The 25,133-nt window shown below is 45.1% G+C and overlaps 1 protein-coding gene across 1 annotated transcript in view; it reads left to right on the forward strand.

Moving 5' to 3' along the window:
- The window catches only part of SLIT1 (slit homolog 1 (Drosophila)), a 209,187-nt gene that overhangs the window by 33,772 nt on the left and 150,282 nt on the right, over nucleotides 1-25,133 (forward strand). Inside the window, exon 4 of the mRNA XM_006880074.1 lies at nucleotides 4,750-4,821. Coding sequence (XP_006880136.1) covers nucleotides 4,750-4,821 — 72 coding nt within the window. The remainder of the gene's footprint in view (nucleotides 1-4,749; nucleotides 4,822-25,133) is intronic.

Raw genomic sequence — 25,133 nt, forward strand, 5'->3', positions numbered from 1 at the left:
AGAAGGGTGCAACAATGAATGAATGGAATTCCAAAATCTCTGTAGATGTTCATTGAAATGAAAAATAAACAAACTAAATTTAAAAAAGAATAAGGCAAAAAAAGAAAATTTAAAAAAAATTGCCTCTGAAAACCCTCCGGAGGTTTGGTTTGGTTCTGACATGATGGTACACACCACCACTAACAATATAGTGGTGTTTGTGTTTGTTTGTTTTAATAACAGTATAGTTTTGGGGTTGGGTTATTTGTTGTTGTTGTTGCAGTGTATCATTGAACTGGATCTAACCGGCACAGGAGAAGATTGCCCCACCTTCTCAAGTGGAGCATCTGGTGGATTCAAACTGTGTTCCTTTGGGATTCAAGTGCAGCTTCTTTCCACTAGGTCACCAGGGCTCCCTAATATCAGTATAGTTTTAAAAGGAGCTCTGGTGGCTTAGTGGGTAAAGAGCTGTGCTTCCAACCTAAAGGCAGATGGTTTGAATCCACCAGCTGTTCCTTGGGAGAAAGACACATAGTCTTCTTCCATGCAGTTTAGAGCCTCTGAAAACCCGAAGGAAGGTCAGTAGAATCGGTTCTGACTCTACAGCATTGAGTTTTGAGTATAGTTTTTAAGGACTCCTGGTGATGCAGTGATTAAGTAGTCAGCTTTATATTTATGTTGGTGGTTGAAATTCACCAGCCACTCTTGAAGAGAAAGACGTGACAGTCTACTTCTGTAAAGATTTGTAGTCTCGGACTCTGTGTGAAGAATATTGAGTATAGTGAACTGCCAGAACAATGAAAAATATCTCCCTGGAAAGTACAGGCAGAACGTTTCTTAGACATGAAACTTTGTCTCATGTATTTGGACGTCTTATCAGAAGGCATCAGTCCTTATAGGAAGATGTGGTAAAATGGAGGACGTGCCACCAAATGCTCCTTAGAGTTGAAGAGAGCCTCACACACTCTGCACGTGTTGTCAGGAGGTCCGGTCATTAGAAAAAGACCTCATTCTTGGAAAAGCAGAGGGTCAGTGACGGAGAGGAAGACAATGAGATGGATTGATACAAGAGCTGCAACACTGGGCTTGGGAGGAGGAGACTGTGAGGCTGCCACAGCATTGGCCAGGGTTTCTATCTCCTGTACAATCTGGTCACAATGACGTGGAACCAACTCAATGGTGCCCAACAGAAGGGACTCCCCACATGCGCAGAGTGTGTGAGGCCGTCTTCGACTCTAAGGGGCATTCTGGCTGCACTTCCTTTTTACAGATTTATTTGTTAAGTGCTCAACTAGGTGAAAGGTTGGTGGTTCAAACCCAGTCAGAAACTCCTTGGGTGACAGGCCTGGTGATGTGCTTCCGAAAGGTCACAGGCTTCTAAATTATGTGGGGAAATTGTACATGAGTTTGTCATGAGTTAGAATCAGTTCAACAGCAATCAGCAACATAATAACATTTGCCAATTTAAAGTTGATGCTTTATTTATGGATCATAAACTTAATGATGAAAACAAAACAAAATCCCCCCTGACTCTAAAAATCTGACCTGGGCCATTTATCTCTTAAAATAACTAGACAGATTTGTGTCTGTTTTTTCCTTTCATGTAGACATTTGAGAATTATAGTGCAATCATAATCTTACAGGTGTTCATTTAAAATGCCCACATTTATGATCCATAAAAACTTCAAGGTTTATCCATACTCTTGGTATTTTAATAAATACACCGCATTTAGAAGTTATTTCTACTATATTTCATAATGATAGAGTAGATTTTCATTTGGAAAATCTGTTGCAATTTACCTCAATGTTTGGTAGGGGAATTGCCTCTCAATTTACCCTGAATTGGAATATGACTTAATTCAGATAGGTTAAGTGGAAGCAGTAGTTCCATTTAAATGAATATAATAACACTATTTAGTGTAGTAAATCTTTCATTTTTCTACAAGAGAAAATATAAAGCAATTGCCTTTTTTGAAAAATAATGAGAAGTTATAAGAAATAAAAGTTTTGAATAAGTGAAAGTTCTGAAGAGAAACAAAAACTAAGACTTTAAGTTGAAGATGTATTATCTTTTCCTTTACAACTGAAGAAATTACAGTTTGATATTTAAAATATGTTCAGTTTCTAGTTTAAATAAAGTCAACTTTTCATTTGATTCTTTGAAGTTATGTGTTTGATTGCATAACATTGCTCCCTGCATACACAGGCAAATACATGAGAGCATTAGAAAAACAGGGGATTATGCCTAGTGGATAGAGAGTTTCACTGCCAACCCAAAGGTGAGCAGGTCAAATCCACCAGCTGCTCTGAGGTATAAAAATAGGCAATCTCCTCTTATGCAATTTATAGCCTCAGAAAATCCAGTGGAGGGTCAGCTATGGTCAGTTCTGACTTGACAGCAATGTGAGTTTGCAAGAAGAATTCTTTTTTTAATTTTAGTTAGACCTTTTTTCATTGAAATCCTACAACCTTATGTTGTTGATGAAATGGCACAGGAGTTCAGAGCTGTTGTTCACAGGGTTGCTATAGGTGACTTAATGATACCTAACAAACAACATCAACAATGACATACCATCAGATGAGACTGAAAACCATATGACCATCAAAGGAATAACAAATTCTCCTAGAAAGTACAGTGAAATGCTGTTAGGTGTCATTGAGCGATTACAACTCACAGAGATCCTATGAGCAGCATCGCAAGCTAGTCCTAGAAGAAGCCAATGCTTCAAAAATTCTTTCCTTTTCCTCTCTGTGTCTGTTTTATGCCCATTGTTTTGACTATGGAAACACATTGGAATATGTGATGCCAAACCAATATTTGAAAAAATTAAAAAAATTGAATTCTGGTGTCTTTGTCAGAATTAGCCATCTAAGTTACTTTTTATGACTTCAAGTAGTAGCACTTACTTGTAATTTTATCAGTCTTCCTTTACAGTGACAAAACTACATGGAAACTGTGATTGAATTGTCACCACAGTAGAAAAGGATAAAATAGTGTGGAAATACATAGAAAATGCTTTCAAACTTGATGTTTATAAAAATAAAACTCGTTAAATAGGTCTGTTGTTGATTGCCGTTGAGTCGAGCATGACTCACAGCAACAAAAAGGCCTGAAGCCTTTATATAACTATTGTCATTTATCCAAGTTTATAGAATTTCCAGAGGCATGTGGTTTAGGAAATGGATGCTACTTCTGCTTCCAAACCTGAATCAATCTGGGAGCTCCAAAAACACTGCCCACGATGGGTAGTCATTATGGTATTTGACACACCTATGACACAGTTGTTCAATTATGGCATTTGAGACCCCAAATGTGTTACAGCAAACCCAGATTACCTCAGCACAGCAAATTGTCAAAAGTGCTATAGTCTTAAAAGAAAGTTCCACCAAAATTTAGTAACAAGGCATTAAAATATAATCCCTCTCAGGGCCAACTTTTAAATACAAGGGCCCTCCAAGAGGTCTTGTTGACTCTAAACAAGAGCCTTAAATAAAAACCAAATAGGTTTACAGTCACTAATTTTAAATAGGAGGCTATTGTTTTTATATTGTGTAATAACTATCTCACTCTGAAACATTGTTTGGTCATATACAGTTATGAAAAAATAAAGAGGCTGTTCTCTATTGCTTGATATTTATAAATAGTTGAGTGGGGAAAGAAAGCAGGCCCTGAATACTTTTTCTTATAGTCTTGAAGGTGTTTCCTTTTTTTATTTTTTTAAGCAAGGATGCATTTTCATAATAATAATCTCAACAAAGCTATTTTTATTTTCTTAAAGACAATCCAAAGCTAACAATAAAAAAAATGAAGTTACTGCTCAGTCTTGGAGCCAAATGTAGATGAAAGCAATTAAGAATCAGAACTGTGTGACCAATCTTACCTCATTTGGATGTTTCTCACATTTCAAGTATAGTCAGTTATCCAGCTCACAAACTAAGATAATATTTGTATAAATGCCTTATAAATGACAAGAATCTTACAGGTATAGAGTGATGATGGCAGTGGATAGGGGAGGAAATATCAGGAGGAAAAGAGCTGTGTTTATTGACTACCACAGTAGTTAACAGCCGACTCTTGGCTAGGATCTTTCGCAGATATCCTGTTCTTAACCTCCCTGACAGTCTGAAGACTGTGCCTGATTCAGGCCTGGTCATTTCAATCACTTGCTATGCATCTGAGAGCCGGACAAAGATGAATAAGGATCATAGAAGAATTGATGCCTTTGAGGTGTGATGTTAGAGAAGGGTACTGAATATCCCATGGACTGCCAAAAGAACAAATAGAAATGTCTTGGAAATGATGCAGCAAGAGGCAAAGACAGCAAACTTCATCTCTCATACTTTGGGCATGTGGCTAGGAGATGCTATTCCTTGGAGGAGGGATGTGGTTGGAAAGGTGGAGGTCAGTGAAAGAGGAAGACCCTCAACGAGTTGGATAGACACAGTGACTATAGTTATGGGCTCAAGTGTATCTGAGATTGTGAGGATGACGTAGGATAGGACAGGGTTCAGGCCTGTTGTTAACAGCCTTGCTATGAATCATACTGGATTTGATGGCACCTAACAACAACCCTTCCTGGGCTGGAGAGTGGGATTCCCTCTTTATAGAAAAGTGAGGCCCAAAGGTGATGATTTCCCTAAGGTCTCACATTGATCTTGCTGGGACTAGAACCTGCGCCTTCTGACCGCATCCTGTGCTGTTTGAAAAGTTCTTTTGATTTCCTAGATGTCTAGGCAACTTCCAACTCTTCTTTCTCTTCTCTTTTTCAGACGACTGAACCGGAACCAGCTGCACATGTTACCAGAACTGCTGTTCCAGAACAATCAGGCTCTATCGAGACTGTGAGTGCCGCTGGATGACCTCAAGTTCTTTCTGGGGTCTCAGTCCTCACCCTAAGGGGGGGGCCAGTGTTTGGTTAGAGGGGCATGGACTTTGCCTGACTGTGACTAGCATGCTTTCCGTGGGGTGGAGCATCAAAGGCCAGGCTCTTTCGATAGGAAAGACTCTTGTTGTGCTGGGTGGGGTTTTGCCTTGTGTCAAGTACTTGAAAGAATGCAGTTCTGTGTGCATTGTATCCCCTTCTGTGTGCTGTCTCTGACAGAGCTGGTGCCAGGATGCTTGGGGATGGGACACTTGTCCTGATGATGCCAGCCTTCAATCGTAGAGTGATCCTAGTGGTCACCTCTTGTTGACTTTAGCGTCTTGTTTTCTCTGCTCCTTCCCTCTCAGCTGATTCTTGCAAGGGTCATCACAGCTTTGTGTCTCATAAAAGAAAACTAATTTTGAGCATATTTTCTTTTGTTCTCATTTTGTGATTCTCCCCCTCCCCTTCTGCTAAGCTCTCAATGTCTGCCCTGGCTGGGCAGTCTTTTTTTTTTTTTTTTAATTTTTTTAATTGAGATTTTAATGAAAGTTTATAGAGATTTTGGATTTCCATTCATTCACTGTTGAACATTTTCCTCTCTGCCCACCTTCCCCCCTGGAAATTGGTTTTTCTCTTTGAGAAGTAAACAAAAATTCTTTCATTATTATACACTGCCCCCCTCTCCCCCCCAGTCAACTCCCTCATGCCGCTCTCATTCTGGACTCTTGTCATGAAAGTAATACCTAATTATATATTCCTTTCAAATAGTTCTCTCCCTCATCTGTTCTTGGTCCGTTGATTTCCCTTCTGATAGACCCATGGTCCTCCACCATTCGGGCTTCAGAGCACAAGCATGTTGGACCACTGCCATCAGGCTCTGAGTATTTGCTTTGATACTCTCTTGTTTATTTTTAAATGTCCAAGACCTCTCATGTGAATCTCAATCCACAAACCTCTAGCCCTTTGCCTGGGATCACTTCTAGTCATATCTTTTTTGTTTTAGGGGGTAGAGAGGTGGAGAATGACATTTTGGCTATGGCCTTTTAACTGCTTGTAGGGGTAAAAGATAAGGATAGTTCCACAAGAGACTCTCTCTCTCTCTCTCCCTCTGCCACTAAGTCCACCTTCCACCTGTGTCCCTCAAGTAAGCCAGGATAGTATGTGACTGACTTGAGGACAGCTGCTTACTTGGCCTGTGTGTGTGGAATTTGGGTTCTAGTTGCTTTGGTGTAACTAAGGATAATTTAACCCCTTCTTGTTGTTGTGTAAAAGAGGAAAGATATACAGGAGTCCAGTCTTTTGTTCATTGGGTCACTATGAGTCGCCTACGACTCGATGGCACTTAACAACAACAACAGCAACATACTGTCGAGTCGAAACCGACCCTAGCTGACCCTCTGGTGGGTTTTCAGAGGAAGTAAATCACACGGGAGGAAATTGCCCATCCTTCTTCCGCGGAGCACCTGGTAGATTCAAACTGTGAACCTTTGGGATTGCTGTGCAGCTTCTTGCCATTAGGCCACCAGCCTAGTTTAACTCCGAGAGCCTCTTTTTATTGACGGTGCTTTGTTGGGCTGTGAGCAGGATAAGTTGATATGTTCATGTGAAGTGTCTTGGCCTGCTGGTGGGCTTTTGGGGAGTGTGGGCAGTACTGACGTGAAGTTGAACACCGCTGTGGACCATGGCTCCTTGGGTACTGGCAAGAGCTGCTGCAGGGGAGGATCAAGGTTGAAAGGATGACTTTCCCAGAGTACGATGAGCCCCACTTAGGACTCCCAATCCAGTGCTTGTTGTATTTGCACAGAAGTCTTGGAGTAAAGGATGCATATGCTTTAATAAATAACTCAGTGATGGGATCATAAGCAAAGGCTGGTGGGAGTCAGCCCATCTTAGGGACAGAAGAGTCACCGAAGAGGACAAGGGTTTGTGTGACTCGTGCTGGTGGTGTGTGCTTTTAGCGGTTGGAACAGATGCTGAGTGTCTCCATCTGTTGGTTTTCAGGGGTGTTCCCTATAGGGAGGAAGCAAGCTGGAGTCAACGGAGGGGCCCCATAATGGAAAACTAAGTGGTCCTTTGGAGAATATTTCCAGATTCTGGAGCGAGTCTTTCCCCCTAACATTTGCTACCTTCTCTTTCTAGGCATCATTTCCCAACTCCCGGGAGGAGACATTTTTTATCCAGGAGCATACTTCCCGCTTAGCCGAGGTGAAGGAAGACTTTTCTTTAGCTCCCTTTTGACGTTCATAATCTCAACTATATGAGCAAGTCCTTTAACAGGGAGGCCTTTGGGGTAGTCTCTTACGGACACTTACCAAAGTCCTAAGTTCGCTGGAGCAGCCACCATGACGCCCTCTTCCTCTAGTTCAGGCTGTGTTCAGAAGGGGAAATATGATTCCGTGAACTTTTAACATTGATCTAGTTGTTTGTCTTTGATGTCTGGACTCACAATTTGTCACCTGGGAGATGGTTATAGGGAAGAAATTAGGAGCAAGTGTTAAAGATGTATTTGCTAATATTTTTTGGTCCACTTCTACTCCTCTTTAATTGACCTGACCATCTGGCATTCCAAAACATTTCTGCTGTGTTCACCAGTTGGTCTGGCTAAGGAACACTGTTGCATTCTGGGTTCCAAGAACAGAGGCTGGTGATGGTAAAGGTGGATAGAAGGTATGGTAAAGACCCAATCAGCCAACTGGGACTCCCCAGGACAGGAAATGAGGTACAACTTGTCCTCATAGAAAATAGATAGATTTCTGGGACATCTGGAATTCCTTCTGGATATTGGAGTGCAGATTGTCACAGCCTCTGAGTGTCTAACTCCTGTTTTCTGGGAGAAGGAATTTGATTTGCTCATTTAGGTCAGGAGGTCACCTCAGGGCTGATGGGTGGTTCTGGGTCTTGTGGAATCACTTGGTTCAGCCACATTATAGAATTCATTCCTTCTACAGGCACTAAGGGTGGAACACTGTCCCTTAGTAGGTGTGGTAAGAGTGAGGTAATGCTTGCATTGCTGGTTTCTCACCTGTTGACCTTCCCTCTGCTTTGGATGGATCCTTTACTAATCCTTTTCATCTGGAACAAATTATGGACTTTCATGCAAAGGCAGTTATGCTAAAACAGCATGAAAATAAATTTGAGAGAGACCACTTGTGCTGGATAAGGTGTGTCATAGACGGTATGGTCCACATTTCAGTTGATTTTGTCTCTGTTGATCCTGCAAGCTAAAAATCTTGCTAGCGGTTATTCTTTGCTAATGTTCTTATCAGCGTTGGGCTAGCTGCAGGGCTTATAGCTCAAAAAGGAGATACTTGCCTTATATTATGGGCAAATTTGGTGATAGGGCTGGAGTTAGACACCAGGCTTTTTGAGGGTTCATAAAGAACCTTAAAATGGACTTACTCCTTGATTTAGACGTCTCACATTAGGGGATTCATAAAAATGTTCATTGTAACATTATTTAGTACATTAAAATGTTGGAAATCACCTAAATAGCCACCACTAAGAGAATGGTTAAGTGAAATATGGTAGATTTACTTGACGAAAGCTCATATACTCATCAAAAAATGACCTTACTGAAAGATGCAAAGTAATGCAGATCAATGTTTATAATCTAAAAAGCCGGGATGCAAAATTTTACTAATGATATAGCCACAAGTATGTCTGATACAACCACAAGTATGTCAAACAATGCGTACGAAATGACTGCAAACTGCCAACAGGGATTGTCTCTGAGTGATTCCCCCCCTTCTCTGTTTCCCAGATGTTCTGTAAGAATCATCTATTATCTTTATGGTGGGAAATCTCGGGTTTTTCTAAGGAATGCGAAACCGCTGTAGTCTCAGCTAATGCAAATGCTGGTTATGTGATATCGGGTCACTCTCTTCAGAGGCATTAAATCACACAGGAGGAGACTGCTCATCCTTGTTCCTTGGAGCAGCTGGTGGATTTGAACTACTTGCCTTTGGGCTTGCAGCACAGGCTCTTACCACTAGGTCTCCTGAGCTCCCTGATGACTGGTAGGCGCTTAGTACATGTCAGATGAGTCGCACTCATAAACCTGACTCTCAGAGGCACCATAGCCCCTCCGTTACCTCCAGGTTTGAACTGTCTGTGGTGGCTCAGCCTAACCTCTCCCAATAGGTGCAGCTGGGGAGGAAGCAGAAGGAGCCATGGCTGGGCTTGCTGGCCACCTCTGTGGGTGGCAGGGTGGGACAGTCATTACACAGGATCAGGACTTTGATGAGGGGGAATCTGCTTTTGTATACTTTTGGAAACTCCCCAAGCAGTTTGAAGAAGGCAAACAGGAAGTTAGTGGGTAATGTTGCCCCTGGAAATATTTCTTAGGAGTTACCTGTGCCTGTGTCTCTTTGTAGTACCTCCACCCTGGCTGTATGCTGTTCCTTTTCTAAAGCTGGAGGGAACTGGAGCCCCTGCAGCAGGGCCCCTGCCCTTGCCTTCTCCCTCCACCTCTCCCCAGGACCACTGGAAAGGTCTCTGGAATTGAAGTCGCTTTAGTGATGGTTAGAACGAACTGAAGATTTTGCTCTGTGCTGGGCTCATATAGAATGACTTGAAATCATGTCATTTTATCCTCAGAATAGCTTTACCAGCTCAGTATTTCCTCCATTTTACAGGTGAAGAAATTGAAGCTCAGAGAGGTTGTGACATACCTGAGGGGCTGAGACAAATTTGAACCCCTGCTAGCTGAATTTATAATATATAAGAATTTAATTTTTTATAAGAATGAAAGAATGTTTCTTTTACTTTTCAAAGAGAAGAGTGAATTAGGGGAAGTGGTGGGCAGGAAGATAAATGCAACAATGGATGAATGAAAATCCGGTCTCTGTTAACTTTCATTAAAATTAATTAAAAAAAAGAGAAAGAATTTCATTTTTATATACCATTCATCTGCTGCCTACTTCCATCCTGTCTACCCCTTTTACACTCATCCTCTATTCCTCACGCATCCCCTCATCTGTCCTTCCTCCTGTCTATCTTATCTATGTCCCCCACCCAGCCCCCATCCATCTACTCTCCCACTTGTACCCATCTGTTAACCCACCCACCACACATCTGTTCCCTTACTCATCTGTTGGTCTCTGTATTCCGCCCACTCACCCACCCACCTATTATCCACCTCCTTGCCTATTCTGTTGTCCTCCTATGGGTCAGGCACTGTTGTTGTTGTTGTTATTGTTAAGTGCCGTTGAGTAGCAGGTGACTCATAGCGACCCTATGAAGGAGAGTCCTCGACGCTTGGGTGCCTTTCATCCTCTCTCCAGGTTCATAGGGTTTTCCAGAGGCAAGCTATTATGGAAGTGGATGCCACTCCTTCTTCCAAGCTTGGCAGGGGGAGCTCCACCCCACTCTCTGTCTGCATTGGGTAGCCAACCATTAACACATTTGACACATCAGTGTCACAGTGTTCAGCCTCACAGCAACCACAAGTGACCTGTACACCAGGGCTATACGACATAGAGGAATGTCTGAACAAAAACAATGAAAGACAGGCCCGAGGGCCGCAGATTAGAAGTCACCCAGCTTTGGCTTGGTAGCATCGCTTTCTGTCCACTGGGTCAACTGATCTCTCTCTCCAGGCACTGCTCTAGGTGCTGAAAAAAACTGATGTGGCGTGCCCAGCAGATAGGTGCAGGGCTGTCTCTCTTCTTCAGGAGGTTCTTACCTTAATCATCAGTGCGTTTGGGACATTGTTTTCTATTCTCTGACTGATCAGCAAGTTGGAGTGGGAGAGGGCAGATGCTTCACTGTCTGGTTACACCCTCGTGACAAGCTACCTGGATTTGGTTCCTTAAGAACCAACCACAACAGAAAACATAAAGCTGTTGTTTTCATGGCTTCTCTCTGAGGCTTAGGGTTAAAGGGACTGATCTGAAACCTGCGTACTTCTCTTGCAGCAGTTAGAATGAACTGGACGTGTGGTGGAGCCCAGGCTGCATCCTCCTAGCTCTGGGAGAGTGCTCTCCTTCTGTTTTCCAGTCCTTCCGTGTTGTTGATTAAATGATGTCTCCCTAAAATGTGTGATGTAAATCCTTATCCCTATAGGCACGATTATGATTATCATAATCATGTTGGGGAATGGCTTTCCTTTGTTATGCTGGTGAGACAGTATCAATGCAGATGTGTCTTAAATCAGTCTCCTTTAAGATTAAGCCAACAAGTGAGCACAAATGAAGGGGAAGACACACAGCATGTGGTCAGAAAGGAATTGAAGAGTAGAAACTGCAAACAGACCAAGATCTTCCCCAGGGATGATGGGAAGAGAAGGTCCTTCCCTAGAGCTGGTACCATGAATTCAGACGTTCCACCTCCCACACCGTGAGAAAATACGCTTCTGTTTGCTAAAGCCACTCACTTGTGGTCTTTCTGTTACAGCAGCTCGAGATCACTAGGACATTTCTTTTACTCATTCCTAATCCTGCAACTGCTCATCAAAACCTAACTCCTCTGGGCTTCTTCTTAGCCTCCTAACCTGTATGCATCTGGACAAGCTCAACCTTTTGTGTCTGTGCTGGGCCTGGAAGGGGTAGGGGTGGGTGATTAAGGGCAGCCCAGGGCATTTATTCCTCCTTATTTATATCCCTGCTGTAAGGACAGGGATAACTCATTAACAGGGCCCTGTGGTTCGGAAGGTGCGGATGTGAGATTTTGCACAAACCCTGTTGAAGAATGCCTGACCCTATCGACCCCGTCTCAAGCTGGGTTTAATTAAACTGTCAGCACCGGTCAGAAGAACAAAGCTTCCCTTCCCGTCCTGGTCCCCAGCCCCCACCAGAGGCAGGAGGGCATTCTCTGCTGAAATGAAGAGCTGTTAAAAATGGATCTGTCTTGCCTCCAAGGAAAATTACCCGAAGAAGGAAGGTGACCTCGATATTGTGATACGGCCACTCTAAGCAGCAGAGCAGTGGAACGGAACCAGCCAAGGTGTGCAAGATACCATGACGTGAAGACTAGTCCCAGGTGCAAGCCCTCTCCTAGCCAGGGCCTCCTTCCTGCCAAGACTGCCACTGGCCATCTCTCCGTGCCATTCATCACTCTTGTAAAAAAAAAATATCCAGTTCATGGCCTAGGTGGAACCAACACAGTGCTGCGCCTCCTGCGGGTTATGGGAAGCTGTAAAGCCCGTGGGAAGAGTTTTCTGTCTCTTTCTGCAGCCACTGGTGGAGTGGAACTGTGGGAAAGTGCTGCCTTTGGGTTAGAAGCACAGCTTCCCACAGGCTATGCCACCAGAGCGCCCTCATTCTGCCTTCAATTAAACTCATTGCTATTGAGTCTAAACTGATTCACAGCAGGTTTTCAGAGGCTCTAAATCCCGTGAGAGGAGATGACCCATCTTTTTCCTGAGAAGCAGCTGGTGGGTTTGAATTGCCCACCTTTGGGACTGCAGCACAACTCCTTAACTACTAGACCACCAAAGCTCTCTCATTACTTCTTGTTGTTGGGTAGCGTCAAGTCAAAACTGACTCAGAGCTGACCCCCCAGTCGGTTTTCGGAGGCAGTATCACTGTTGTATGTACAGCTCTTGGTGGCCTAGTGGCAAGAAGCTGTGCTGCCATCCTGAAGGTACGTAGCTCAAATCCACCAGCTGCTCCAAGGGAGAAGGATGGTAAGTCTCCTTCCGTGCGATTAACTGCTTCTGAAAACCCACCAGAGGGAGGGTCAGCTATGGGTTGTTTCTGAATCATTGGTACACAACAATAACAACCTAATTGTATAGAAGGAGATTGCCCACATTTCTTCTGTGGAGCAGCTGGTGGACTTGAACCCCCTGCCTTCGGGTTGGCAGGGCAGATCCTTACCACTAAGCCACCAGAGCTCCATTACTCCTTGTTGTTGTTATGTGCCACAGAGTCAAGGTCTCCCTTCTCTCCCAGAAAGAGAGTTCATGAGCTTATTTCTGTGAGATGTTATGTCTAAGATGTTATTGGCATTAATAATCAATCAAATGAAGCTTTGACTGGAAAACCTCTTAGACAGTATATGGTTTTTTAGGGAAAGTCCTGTAGCCTAGTGGGCAGAGGTGTCTGCTGAGCCACAGTTGGTGCCCCTCTGGTAATTTGAACCCACCAGCAGCTCCCTTGTTGAAAGGTGGGAAATCTCTCTTGTGATTTAGCCTTTGAAAACCTGCCGGACAGTCAGCCGTGAGTTCCAACTTGAGGGCAATGAATTTATGGGGAGGGTGTGTGGTGGGTTTGGTGGTTTGTTTATTTGTGTGTGTGTGTGTGTGTGTGTGTGTTAAGTCTTTCAGCATCTGGTGAGCCTATGGTCATGTAACTTACCTGAGATCTTTGGCAGTAAGAGCCAGAGCTGGGGTTTGAACCTGACTTCACACCCACCCACCAGTATTCAGACTTTGATGTGAGTGAGTGTTATCTGGAAGAGGTTATTAAGTGCGGATTTCCAGAGCCATATTATCCGAGACCCTAACCCAGCCGGCAAGGGAAGTGCCCCAAATCAGCTTTGTTAACGCTGTCAATTGAGAAGCCTTGTTCCCTAGTGTGCTTATTGAGTCTTCGGTGGGGATCCCCTTTGGGGTCGACTGCCTGCTCCATTCTGCCTGGCCTGGCTCCAGTGTGCAAGCCATGCTAAGCAAAGACCCTGAGAGCCCACACTTTACCTCCTGCAGCCATGCAGAGAACAATTTGGAGATTATGAGCTGGCAATTACAGAGCACTCTGGTCTCTCAAAGTGCTTTCCAATCATTAAATCTGCGCCTGCTGTCAAGGCTGGAGAGAAAAAGGCGAGCGTCCCACTGGGCCTGCACGAGAGCCTCAGTGGAAGGGGACGGCCAGCCGGTCGAGATTGACGTCTGCAGGACAGCCGAGTGGACGGCTGCGCCCAGCATGGAGCGGTGCCCTGAACACGGTGGCCAGCTCAGCCTGAGCTTTGAGTCTGACTATGCCCTGGCTGGCTCAGAACCACAGGCCTTTACAAACGTGGACAGCCAAGGGCAGCAGAAACTGAAGGAAGGCTGGAGGGGGGAGTGTGGTCACCATGTGGGCCCCAGGAGCATGCCAACAACTTCAGAGCATCCTGCTGGGAAGGTTTGAGAGGGGCTCAGAGGAATGAACACTCTTAGGTCAGCTCCTGCAGCATTAAAAATGTTGGCCCGGGACTTGCTGAATTCTCAGTCGAGAGGATCTTGACTAGCGAGGAGAGTGTGCAGGAGAGGCTGTTGTGAATCACTTTCAGGGAGATGAGGAATTAAGAAAAAAAAATTTAAAAATTGTAAAGGAGTTCTGGTGCTATAGTCCATCCATGTTGTGATCCTAACAGCAACAACAAAATGATACAAATAATGTTGCTGTGATACTGGATGTTTGGAAAATAGAGAAAAGTGAAGAAAGATAAGAGATATCTTTTCAATTAAGCAGAACATTGTAAACCACTTGAGCTAACAAATCTTTTAAAAAATAAAGTTTAATACCAAAGTAAATGATAATTTATAGTATAGTTGTCATTTGTTAAGCACTTATTGTGTGACAAGCACTGTGCTAAAGGTTTTATGCATATTTTCTCATGTTAATTGCTATCGTCCTACCAGATGGATGCTCTTTTCCCCACTTTACTGTTGGGAGAATTGAGTTAGAGTTGTTAATTCGTTCCATAACTAGGTAGCGGCAGAGCCAAGATTCGAACCCAGGGAGTGTTACTTACTCTGAAGGGTGTGGTCTTATTCAGTATGCTATACTGCCTTTTCAGGATAGAAGGAAGTGTGAGGATGGTGCAGGATAGAACAGGGTTCAGATCTTTTATTCATAGAGTTGCTATGAATTGTACTCAACTCGATGATGCCTAATAACAACCGCAACAGAGAAGGAGGGATAAAGATTGCCTGGGAGTCTTTGGAAATGGGTTTTAAGGCAGGTTTTGAAGGATGCAGGGGGTTTCTTGGTAGAAGGAGTGGCAGATGCAGGGGATGGGTGGAAATGTGGATTGTTCTGTGAACAGGGACACAGTGTTATGTGCATCCTGGCTAGGAAGGAGGTGTAAGCAGGCTCTGAGTTCTAGTATGGGGTATCTGGAAAGAGGGGAGGGAGGAAGGGAGCCTCAGAAGGTGATTGAGCAGGGTGAGGAGTGGAGGCTGACAGCTGTCCGTCCTTCCTGCACCACCCCACGCGCAGGACCCATCTTATTCCTCCCAGCTTTAGGCATGTCCATGTGTGCCTCAGATGCCTCTTCTTGGCTTTCCTTGAATGACATTTTCCTGTCACTGTCCCCTATTTCTTCCCTCTCCAGGTGGGATTGATGGTGGCTTTTTCATTGCCCTTATAGCAGTGGTTTGCATTTTTGCCCAAGCTCCCATGACGTTCCTTATATCTTTTGCCCTGCCAGCCCTACCAGACTGGGCACAGATTCTGGTTCACCCAGATCTGTTTCACCAGCACAAATGGGCTTTGCTTTTTGGTCTGGCTTTGGTGGACCTGGTACTTCCTGCTGATTCTTGCTTTATCTGCCCTTGAATTAGGGGCTAGAGATGTTCAAGAGCACAGTACTGGCTCATGGAATGGGTAATCTCTGGCTGTGGGTTAGATGGATTCTTGGTAGAAACAGACCTGGAGTATCCCTCTGTTTGAAACAGAGCAGAGATGGTGGTCACAGGGAGCTGTGAAGTTAAGACCCCATTTCCTGGGAGGCCAGAAGACCTTTTACTGTGAGTAAAGCGAGGATGGGAGGGAAGGCAGAACGGAACCAAAGAGGAAACAAAGACCTATAGCCTGGTGGAGACAGATTTGAGTTGATGAGTGTCTGAGAACAGGTGACATGATGATGATTCGCACATATTAGGGCTTGAATGACACAACTTTTTATCAAAATGGACCAGGATCCAACAACTCCGAGTCAGCACCTCCTCTTAAGCTGAGATGCACAGGTGCATCTATTTTCACTCCAGGTTGCTAGCCAAATGTCAGTTGAGCTTGGGGAACCCCAAGCAGAAATGGAGGGAATTCCTCCAGCTCTGCAGTGTGTGCCATGTGGCAAAATGTGCTAACTCAGCTATATTTTACTTTGGGTTGTTTTGTTTTGTTTGCGGTTGTTGTTTTTTGTGTGACTCAAACACAAAGCAGCACTCGCTGCCTTCTATATGGGGTCAGCTCAGAGCTGGGCCTTGATGGTCAACACCGGCTGATAGTTTCTGAGTCTAATAGATACTGCTCTGGGAGTTGAGTCTATGGCACAGTCAGTGAAAACGAGGGAAACTTGCAAGACAATAGATTGACAAAGTTGCCACGGTACTGGCTTCGTACTTACTAATGATTCTGAACGTGCCAGCATTTCAGTCTGTTCGACACCATGAGTTGTCACGAGCGGGAGCTGATTTGACAGAGGCCACCAGCAAACATACATATTTATTTTTTACATCTTAATGAAGCAACTTGAGATTTGCTGATGTTCACTGACGTGTCCAAGCTAATAAAGAATTTGCATGCCTTTGTCCGATGCTACTCATCACAGTCTAATGGGGTTTGAGCTGTTTTTACCTTCAAAGATAATGACATACAGAGCTTTTCCTAACTGGCCAGGAGCCTGCACGGAGAGGGGGTCATTGCTGAAGGCAAGTCTTTCTGTCTGTACTTTTTTTAAAAAATACAAACTTTAATAATGTTTTACTTAAAAAGTTTGAATACGTTGTTTTTCACACTGAATCTTTCCTATTTCCTTAACCATCTCTCCCTCCACATATCAAATTGGGCGACCCTATCCATCCTTACTGCAGGGCTCCTCTTCTCCCCTTAGTTCCTCACACACATTTTACTAGTTATCTATTTCTAATAAATGTTCTTACACAGTATTTGTCCTTATGAGACTGAGTTAGTTCACTCAGCATAATGCTCTCCAGTCCCTCCCAGGTTAGGTAGTGATTTACAAAATCATTGCTCCTGCATGCTGTGTAGTATTCCATCATGTGAATGTACCATAATTTTTCAATCGATTTGATTGTGGTTGGATTTTTGAGTTGTTTCCTTGTTCTGGTGATGGTTAATAACACTGCTGTGACCATTGGTATATAAGTCTCCATTTGTGCCTCAGTTCTCATTTTCTTGGAGTATATTCCAAGCAGTGGCTCATATGGAATTTCTATGTTCAGCTTTCTGAGGAAACACCAAACTGCCTTTCAGAGTGGTTGTAACATTTTCAATCCCACCAACAGTGTGTAAGAATTCCTCTCTCTCCACATCCTCTCCAAAATTCATTGCTTGCTATTGTGTTAAACTTTGCCACTGCTACTGGAGTGAGATGGTATCTCATGGTGGTTTTGAGTTGTCAGTGATTTAGAGCATTTCTTCTTGTGTCTGCTGCTATCCAGATATCTTCCTCTCTGAAAAGTCTTTCCATATCTTTTGCCTGTTTATGGGTTTTTCATTGCTGCTGTAACAAATTACCACGTACTTAAAACAACACAACTTTATTATCCTACAGTCTGGAGGTTAGAAGCCTAAAATGAACCATATGGGACTAAAACCAAAATGTTGGCATGGCCACATTCCTTTTGGAAGTGTTAGGGCAGAAATTGTTCCTTATCTTTCCCAAGTTTTTGGATGGTGCCTTCCTTCCTTGGTTCATGGCTGCAATCTTCTTTCTCTGACTCTCCTGCTTGCCTTTTCCCCTTTAAGGACCCTGATGATTTTATTGAGGTACTGGATAATCCAGGATATGTTCCCCCCTCTCAGGATCCTGTATTTAATGACATCTGTAAAGCTCCTTTGCCACATAACACTGCAGACTCACAGACTTTAGGTAGTGGCTGTCTTTGGGGGCCATTATTCGGTACACCATGCTTTACCTTCCCTTTGAGGACAGGAACTGTATGATTGGAAGCCTAGCTTAGTCTCTCCTTGTCTGGATTACATGCTCCAATCTAGATCTCATCTCACTTCTGTGGAGTGGGAACTAATTCCTAGCTGACCCTTCTTTGGGATTCTGAGGCTTTAAATCACACCGGAGGAGGTGCCCATCTTTCCCCGGCTCATCCCACTTCCCAGAGCCCACTAAGAAAAGGGCCCCTGGCCAGCTCTCCCAACTTTTCCAGGCCATAGACAGACTGCTCTGCACAGAGCCCTCATCTTCTCATGGGCTCATGCCACCTGCTGCCAAAGGGTTTTAACTAAAGGACTCTGGACAAGCTGCTTAGCTGTATCTGTTTCTTTACTTGTAAAGTGGGGATGAGGGCTGGTGGGAGGATTCAGGGTTACTTATGTGGAGCTTGGTCACCTGCTGTGATGACCCTTATAATGCACACCATCTTCTGGAAGTGACAGGGCTTGGTGGGTAGCTGGAAACACCTCATCCAGGTCCTTCATTTGGATGAAGAAGACAATGTGTCTGCTTTCACAAGTTGTCTGAGCTGGTGGGCTTGCCTTCTCCCTTTCACTATGGCTCAGCGGAGGATCACAGACTGGGCTCGGGTTGAGGACTGATGGTGTGGCCCTGATTGTATCCTTGCTTGCTTCTTGCTTCCTGGCTCAGAGCAGGACCTGTCCTTGGTTCTGTTGCCCAACTTCTTGGTGGAAGCGGTAAAACCAGTCTCCACTTTTGACATACAGTGGTCCTACATGTGTCAGGTGGAAATGCTCTCCATAGGAGTTTCAATGGTTACCAGTGGAATTGATTGCCAGGCCTTTCTTCCAAGGCACCTATGGATAGGCTTCAAGCTACCAACCTTGCAGTTAGCTACTGCTGTTTGCACCGCCCAGAAACTCCCCTTGGTAGGCATAGTGATTCCTCCGATTCCTCCCTCCATGACATCTTAGCTCAGTCTGGATGTGGCAGATCATAACGCCTGCTGCCAGAGGGTTTTAATCAGGCTGCCTCTGCTTTCTTTACTTTTATAGACTGAAAGTGAGGTGGTGACTTCATATAAATGGAACAGTCTATGGCTTCTTTCTTCAAAGCATTTTCCAGGAGTTGACTATAATGTAGAGCTCTTTATTAGATTAGCTTGGCATGAATATGAACATGAATTATATATCTCATTACATTTAAATTAGTGAATTATAGGAATGGAAGATTTAAAGAAATAACACCTGGAGATGGTGCATTACTTTTTTCATGAATTCTTAACTGGTTCCAATCTCTGCTTAACCTAATCTTAGCTTTTACACTCAGTCTCTTAGTATTAAAAACCTTTTCTCAAATATCTGCATGGCTTATTACTTTGGGACTTCAGCAGCTTAGCTTGGCATGGGCAGTCCAAAAAGGCAGCGGGGGTTGCCACATCTGAGTAAATAGCTAGTGTTGGTATTCCAGAAGGCTCCGCAGCACTCACTGATGTTTCTACAGCCCCGTTCTACCTCCCTGAACCCCAAGTCTCTGGCTCCTGCCCCATGTCTAATTTTTGTCATTGAACTGGATGCAAGTTCAGAGAGGTGCCCTCAGTGCCTCAGAACTGGAAAGGAGTGGACGTGATACCCACGCAATGGAGGAAGTAAGAACAAAAAAGTTCCCTGGGGATTGGAGGAGACTCAGTTTGGCAGCATCTATTGTGAAAGGGTTTCTCACTTCAAGCTGAGAATCTGTCTGATTTGAGATCACCTTTCCAGAAGAAGGGACAGTCAGTTCTGTCCTAGCATGTGTTGAAGTGGGCACATCCACAGAAAAGTGGAGCAGCGGGCTGTGCTTTATTGTGGGTGATTGTAGGGAAATCGTTGAACACACCCTGTGGAAGAGCAGTAACATTGGGAACTTTCTAGAAACCATTTCACAGGCCATGTAGTCAAGGAGCCTGGGGCTGTTTGGTGTGATGAAAAGAAAAAGAGAGGAACCCAGGAACAAATCTTCCCATCTGTGAGGGCCTGTCATGAGCACGAGGGGACCGATTTGTTCCAGAAGCAGAAATGAGTGTGGGCAGAAGGTGGATTTGGATCTGTGTGGGGCAGACTTCCCGAGCTTGCGTTCTGGAAGAGTTCAGATGGACCAACATCTGCCAGGATGGTGTGCCAGAGACATTGGGGGAGCCTGGGCTCCGAAGCCTTGGGGTGCTTTCAGATGCAGAACCATCCAACTGAGACAGCAGAGGAGAGGACGTGTGCGTTAGGAGGGTATCGATCCAAAGATCCAAAGGCGTTTGGGATGCTTCAGATGCTCGCAGACCATGAAATGAGCTGACGTGGGGGAGCCTGGGTGCCCCCAGCCCAGCCTTGGTGCTGCAAGCAAAATCCTTTCCAGAGCAGCGGCCCCAGAGTTATTTACCAGACCCCGGCTTCTGGCTCACGTTTTGGAGTCAAATTTGAAACAATGAAAGCAGCGACTGGCTCTGGCAATGGCGTCTGGTTTGCAAAAAGACGCAGAGGAGCCTGTCCAGGAGGAGCGGCCAGGGACGCGCCCCCACTGGCCGCCGCCCGTGGAGCAATGACTCATTTCCCCCTTTGAAGTCGACGTGGTTGTCTTCGGAGCCCTGGTGTTTGCACCCCTCGGCTCGGTTAACAAAAGCCCTTCTGTCGGCAGAGCGTGGAGGCCAAGCAGAGAAGGGTCAGCAAAGGAAGGTATTGACTGAATACCAATCAGGAGGGGAAGTGTGTTTATGGAGGACGAGGGGGCTCCAGGCAACTCGGGGGCCCACTCGTGCTGTGCAAACAGATCCGAGAATTCCCTTTGGCGGGTTTGTTTTACTAAAGGCTCCGGCCTGGGAGCTGGGCGGTGGGGTGGGGCTAGGAGAGAGGGAGGAAATATTTCACAAAGCCAAGTTTGAGCTTAGTGCCTGGTTGGGGAGAGGCGGGCCACAGAGCAACAAAGAGGCAGTGTGGGCTGGTGACAGCGAGGGGACACGCATGGCAACTAATGGGCTAGTAATGGGTGGGGAGGTAACCTGGGAAAAGCTAGTACGAGGAAAGCTGGCGCATAAATTCTGGTGGCGTGGCACCTCCCTTGGCAAGGGGACAGGGGCCACTCTTTCACTCTCCTCAGGGCCCAGATCAGAGATGATCTGGCTCCCAGAGATGTGGCCCCTGCTAGGAATGGGTGTAAGGGGGAAAGCTATGCCGGAGCATCATCACCCCGCGGGACCCCACAAAGGCACAGAGAGGAAGAGGGGAGACTTCCCTGCAGAACGCAGAGCCTAGAATAAGTGCCAGAATCAACAACAACGTTGTCTGTCGTTGTCACCCACTCCATCCAGCATCCAGGGGTGAAGAGAGCGCTTGTGGAAATCCATGGTGGGCAGCCCCTGCGGCTCAGGAGACTTCAGCCAGCCAGCTGGAGCCCCAATCTTCTGGGCACGGGAGACTCCAGTGCTTCTTCCTGAAGGGAGTGGAATATTTGAAGACCCCAGGACTTCCCTTTTCACTGTCCCTGAAACTGTGGGTCAGCAGCTCTTAGAGGGGACTTTACTATCTGGACTGTTCCCAGAAGAGCCAGGACATCTGTGCATCTGGTGACATTTTTATCTCTTTCTGTCACAGACTAGCCATTTTTAATCAAGTTAATACTCTTACAAAATAAAATAAAATAAAACTCAACAAGATAACTTCTCAATATTTTTGCGTATGTGTGACTAGTTCTTCTCTTTATACTTTTAGGAAATGTCTAAGAAAGAGTAAGAAGGAGTGCAGCTGCCCTCAGGGGTGAGTGTACAGAATGTTATTAAATGGTCACTGCTCTAGTGGCCTAGGAACTCTGGTGGCTCAGTGGTAGAGAATTGGGCTGTACAGAATGTTATTAAATGGTCACTGCTCTAGTGGCCTAGGAACTCTGGTGGCTCAGTGGTAGAGAATTGGGCTGCTAACCCAAAGGTAGTGGTTCGAATCCACCAGCTGCTCTGTGGGAGAAAGATAGACCATCTCCTCCTGTGCAGTGTACTCGTTCTGAAAACCCACTGTTGGAGGGCGGGTGTCACCTATTGGTTAGTTCCTCTTCAATGGTACACAACAACTCTTGTGGCCTAGTGGGTAAGGAATTGAGCTGCCAACACAAAGGCAGATGGTTTGAATCTACCAGCTGCTCTTTGGGGCAAAAATGGCCAATCTCTTCCCATGCGATTTATAGCAACCTTTGAAAACCTGGTGGAGGGTCAACTATGAGTCTTTTCCAACTTGATGGCAAACAACAACTCTGCTGAGCAGGAACTCTGGTGGCCTGGGGTAGAGTGAGATGCACTGCTAACACAAGAGCAGTGTGTCTCTCAGGAGCTGCAAGCTGCTCCAAGGGGGGACATGTGGGCTGCCACCTCCGGTGCAAATAGCTTCAGAAACCTGCTGGGGGATCAGTTATGGCTCAGTTCTGACTTAGCACCGATGAGGCTCGGCCGAGGAGCTCTGGTGGCATAGTCCATGGGGAGTTGTACTGCTCTCCTAGAGTCTGTATCTCTCCCTCGGTTCAAATCCTTGGGAGAAAGCTGGGCAGTCCCCTCCTGTCATGATTTACAGTCTCAGGAACCTCCTAGACGGCCCCTGTGAGTCTGGAGTCTGAACCGACTACATGGCTGTGAGCTTTACTTTTGGGTTGACTTGGACGAAAATGCATTGGGGAATGATATCTCCAATCTCCACTGTGATCCTAGTTGTTTGAAGAGCAGCAGCCTAAATCCTAAATCCCTGAGTTCTTCCAATCTCCCTTGGTGAGAGGAAGATGGGAATGCTGGGGCTGACCCCTCGCCTGGCTATTGTGTTCAGATAGATATAGTCTTCCTTCCAAGTGTGGGGACCAGGTTCAGCTACCCCCTTTGGATGGGTGGATGGATCCATTCACTCATCCAGCTTATGACAAGCAGGCCTAGGGCAGTTACTCACTACGTTCAGGGGACCAGGTTGCATTAGCGTTGGGCTCAGGCCAGGGGCAAAGTGTTGATTGGTGGTTCCTCGGTTGAGTAAATCAAATAAAGTTGATTTCTCAAGTGGATGGTGTAAGCTGCGAGAATTTGATGGTCTGATTGTAGCCTGGTATTTTTCTTGCTCCTGGTCCTCATGAAATGAAATGTGGAGGGGAAAGAATGTGGGAAAACAAACCCAAAATCTTCACAGAAGCGAAACTCTGTTTCCTTGGGCAAACACATAAATCAATCACCTAACAATTCTTTATTCATTTTCTTCCGTCTCAGATGCAGGAAGTCCCAGGTTACAGACATCTGTCTTAATGACAACTGCTTGTTGTTAGAGGCTGTTGTGGTTCTGACTCATAGTGACCCTGTGAAAAACAATCAAACTGCTTGGTCCTGTACCAGCCCTACCATCTCTCTGTAAGCTCACTGACAATTTGTATTTGTCCTTTCATGTCATGTAAACATGCCAGCCCCTCCCTACTCACAACAAATTAATCGCAATCACTTTCACTTGCTGTGCATTTTGCTTTTAAATAATTGAAAAGCCTGTAAGCCTTTTCTTGCATTCATCCACTGGTAAGTCAGGTCCAGCTCACAGCCACCCTCCACTGGGTTTCTAAGGCTGTAAATCCTAATGCGAAGAGGTTGCTCCTCTTTCTCCCATGGATCAGGTGATGAATTCAAACCGCTGACCTTTTTGGTTAACAGTGCAACGTGCTCTGCACTGTGCCATCAGAACACCCTATTCTGTCTTGCACTAAAACCTCTCTCATTACTGTCTATTCAGAATTAACTCCTACCTGATTCTCCAGTGGGTCTTCAGAGGCTGTAAATTGCACATGAGGAGATTTCCCATCTTTCTCCCTCAGAGCAACTGATAGATTCAAACCACTTGACTTTGGATTATTAGTGCTCCTTATCCACTAGGTCATCAGAGCTCCCTGCCTGCTCTAATGTGGGGCTAAATAAGAAACCTGTGCATCTGGTATAGCTGTTGTTGTTAGGTGCCACTGAGTTGGTCATAGTGACCCTATCCTGTGCCATGACTTATCTATAAATTGACTTAAACACAGTTAGGAATGCATCTTTTTGGAAGCCAGGAACTGCCTATGTATAGAAATTTGGTCACCAAACCTGAGTATCTGAATGTCTCATTCTTCTAAAAGCAACTGAGTATAAAACAAGCAAGCATGAGTTCCGTATATGTCATCATCTCTCCCTTTATAGTAACAAAGGGCAAGAAATGATGAGGGGACAGGTCCTCACAGTAAACTTTGTAAGCAAGGACCGTATCTCACTTATTGATGATTTCTTTAGCGTCTTTCACAGGCAGCTAGACACGACACGAGACCTCATTTATTCCAAGGGAAGACTGTGGACAACTGGTCATTTCAGTGTTGACCACAGACTGCCGGTGGTTCTGTCCCCTGGGCTCCCTGCACAAGCTCGTCCCTTGCTGATAAGCGCCATCTGTTGATGGTGACTGTGCATTCCTGGAGAGGCAGGTACTAGACATATGCACTGCAAAGCCCGTGAGGATGGCTCCGGCTTGGGCGGGATTTTGATCTACAGGACATGGGGTTGTTGTGAGTCGGAACTGACTCAGTGGCACCCAATGACAGCAACAGGATGCTCTCCAGCTTCCACTGGGACTTCGCCTGCTGTCTCTGGTGCTACTGAAATGCTCATAATTTGCAACTGCCGTAACAAAGAAGAAAGAATGTGAACTCTTAAATCCAACAGCTCTGTTACTGACTGGCGAGGCAACTCATGGCAAATTGCTTCCTCTGGCTTAGACTTAATGTTCTTATCTGGGAAAAGGGTTTAGTAAGGGCCTGCCTCGCAATGTTGAGCACAGGTTAAATGAGATAACGTCAGCAACACACTAAGCATGAACCTAACCTGTGAGATACCAACAAGAAACGTTAGGTTGATCTTTTTGGAGATAATAACTCTAACAGTTCAGGAAGGTGCAGCCAGAGTGCTCTGTAGAGGCAAGGATGGTGAAGTTTCATCTCATACACTTGTGCATGTTGCTAGACGGGGTTATTCTTTGGAAAGTGATATCTTTCTACGGAAGGGGGAAGGTCAGTGAAGGAGAGAAAGACCCTCAATGAGGTGAACTGACATAGTGACTATAGCAATGGACTCAAGTACGTCAGAGGTGATGAGGACGGACCGGATAGGACAGGATTCTGTTGTTCACAGGGTTGCTATGAGTCATACTCAACAGCACATAACAACAACAACCTCCAACAGCAGAATGTTGAGGGACCAAAAGAAAGCAATTGTATTTTTCTTTCCAGCATCTTGTTGTTTGGTTGCAAACAGAATTTCATTGTTGGTGAGAGTAGGCACAGTAGGACAGACACCAATTCAACAATATCTACATGTGTGTTTCAGTGGCATTGACTATGTTCTTGGAGTTGTGCAACCAGTAAGCCATTCTCTGTTGTTCTGAGCTGTTCTTCTCCCATTAATATCAAGTCACTGTCCCCTAAATTTCCTATCAGATC

The sequence above is a fragment of the Elephantulus edwardii genome, unplaced genomic scaffold (genome assembly GCF_000299155.1).
Source record: "Elephantulus edwardii isolate Elephantulus edwardi_28Jun2011 unplaced genomic scaffold, EleEdw1.0 scaffold00006, whole genome shotgun sequence".
Lineage (NCBI taxonomy): Eukaryota > Metazoa > Chordata > Mammalia > Macroscelidea > Macroscelididae > Elephantulus > Elephantulus edwardii.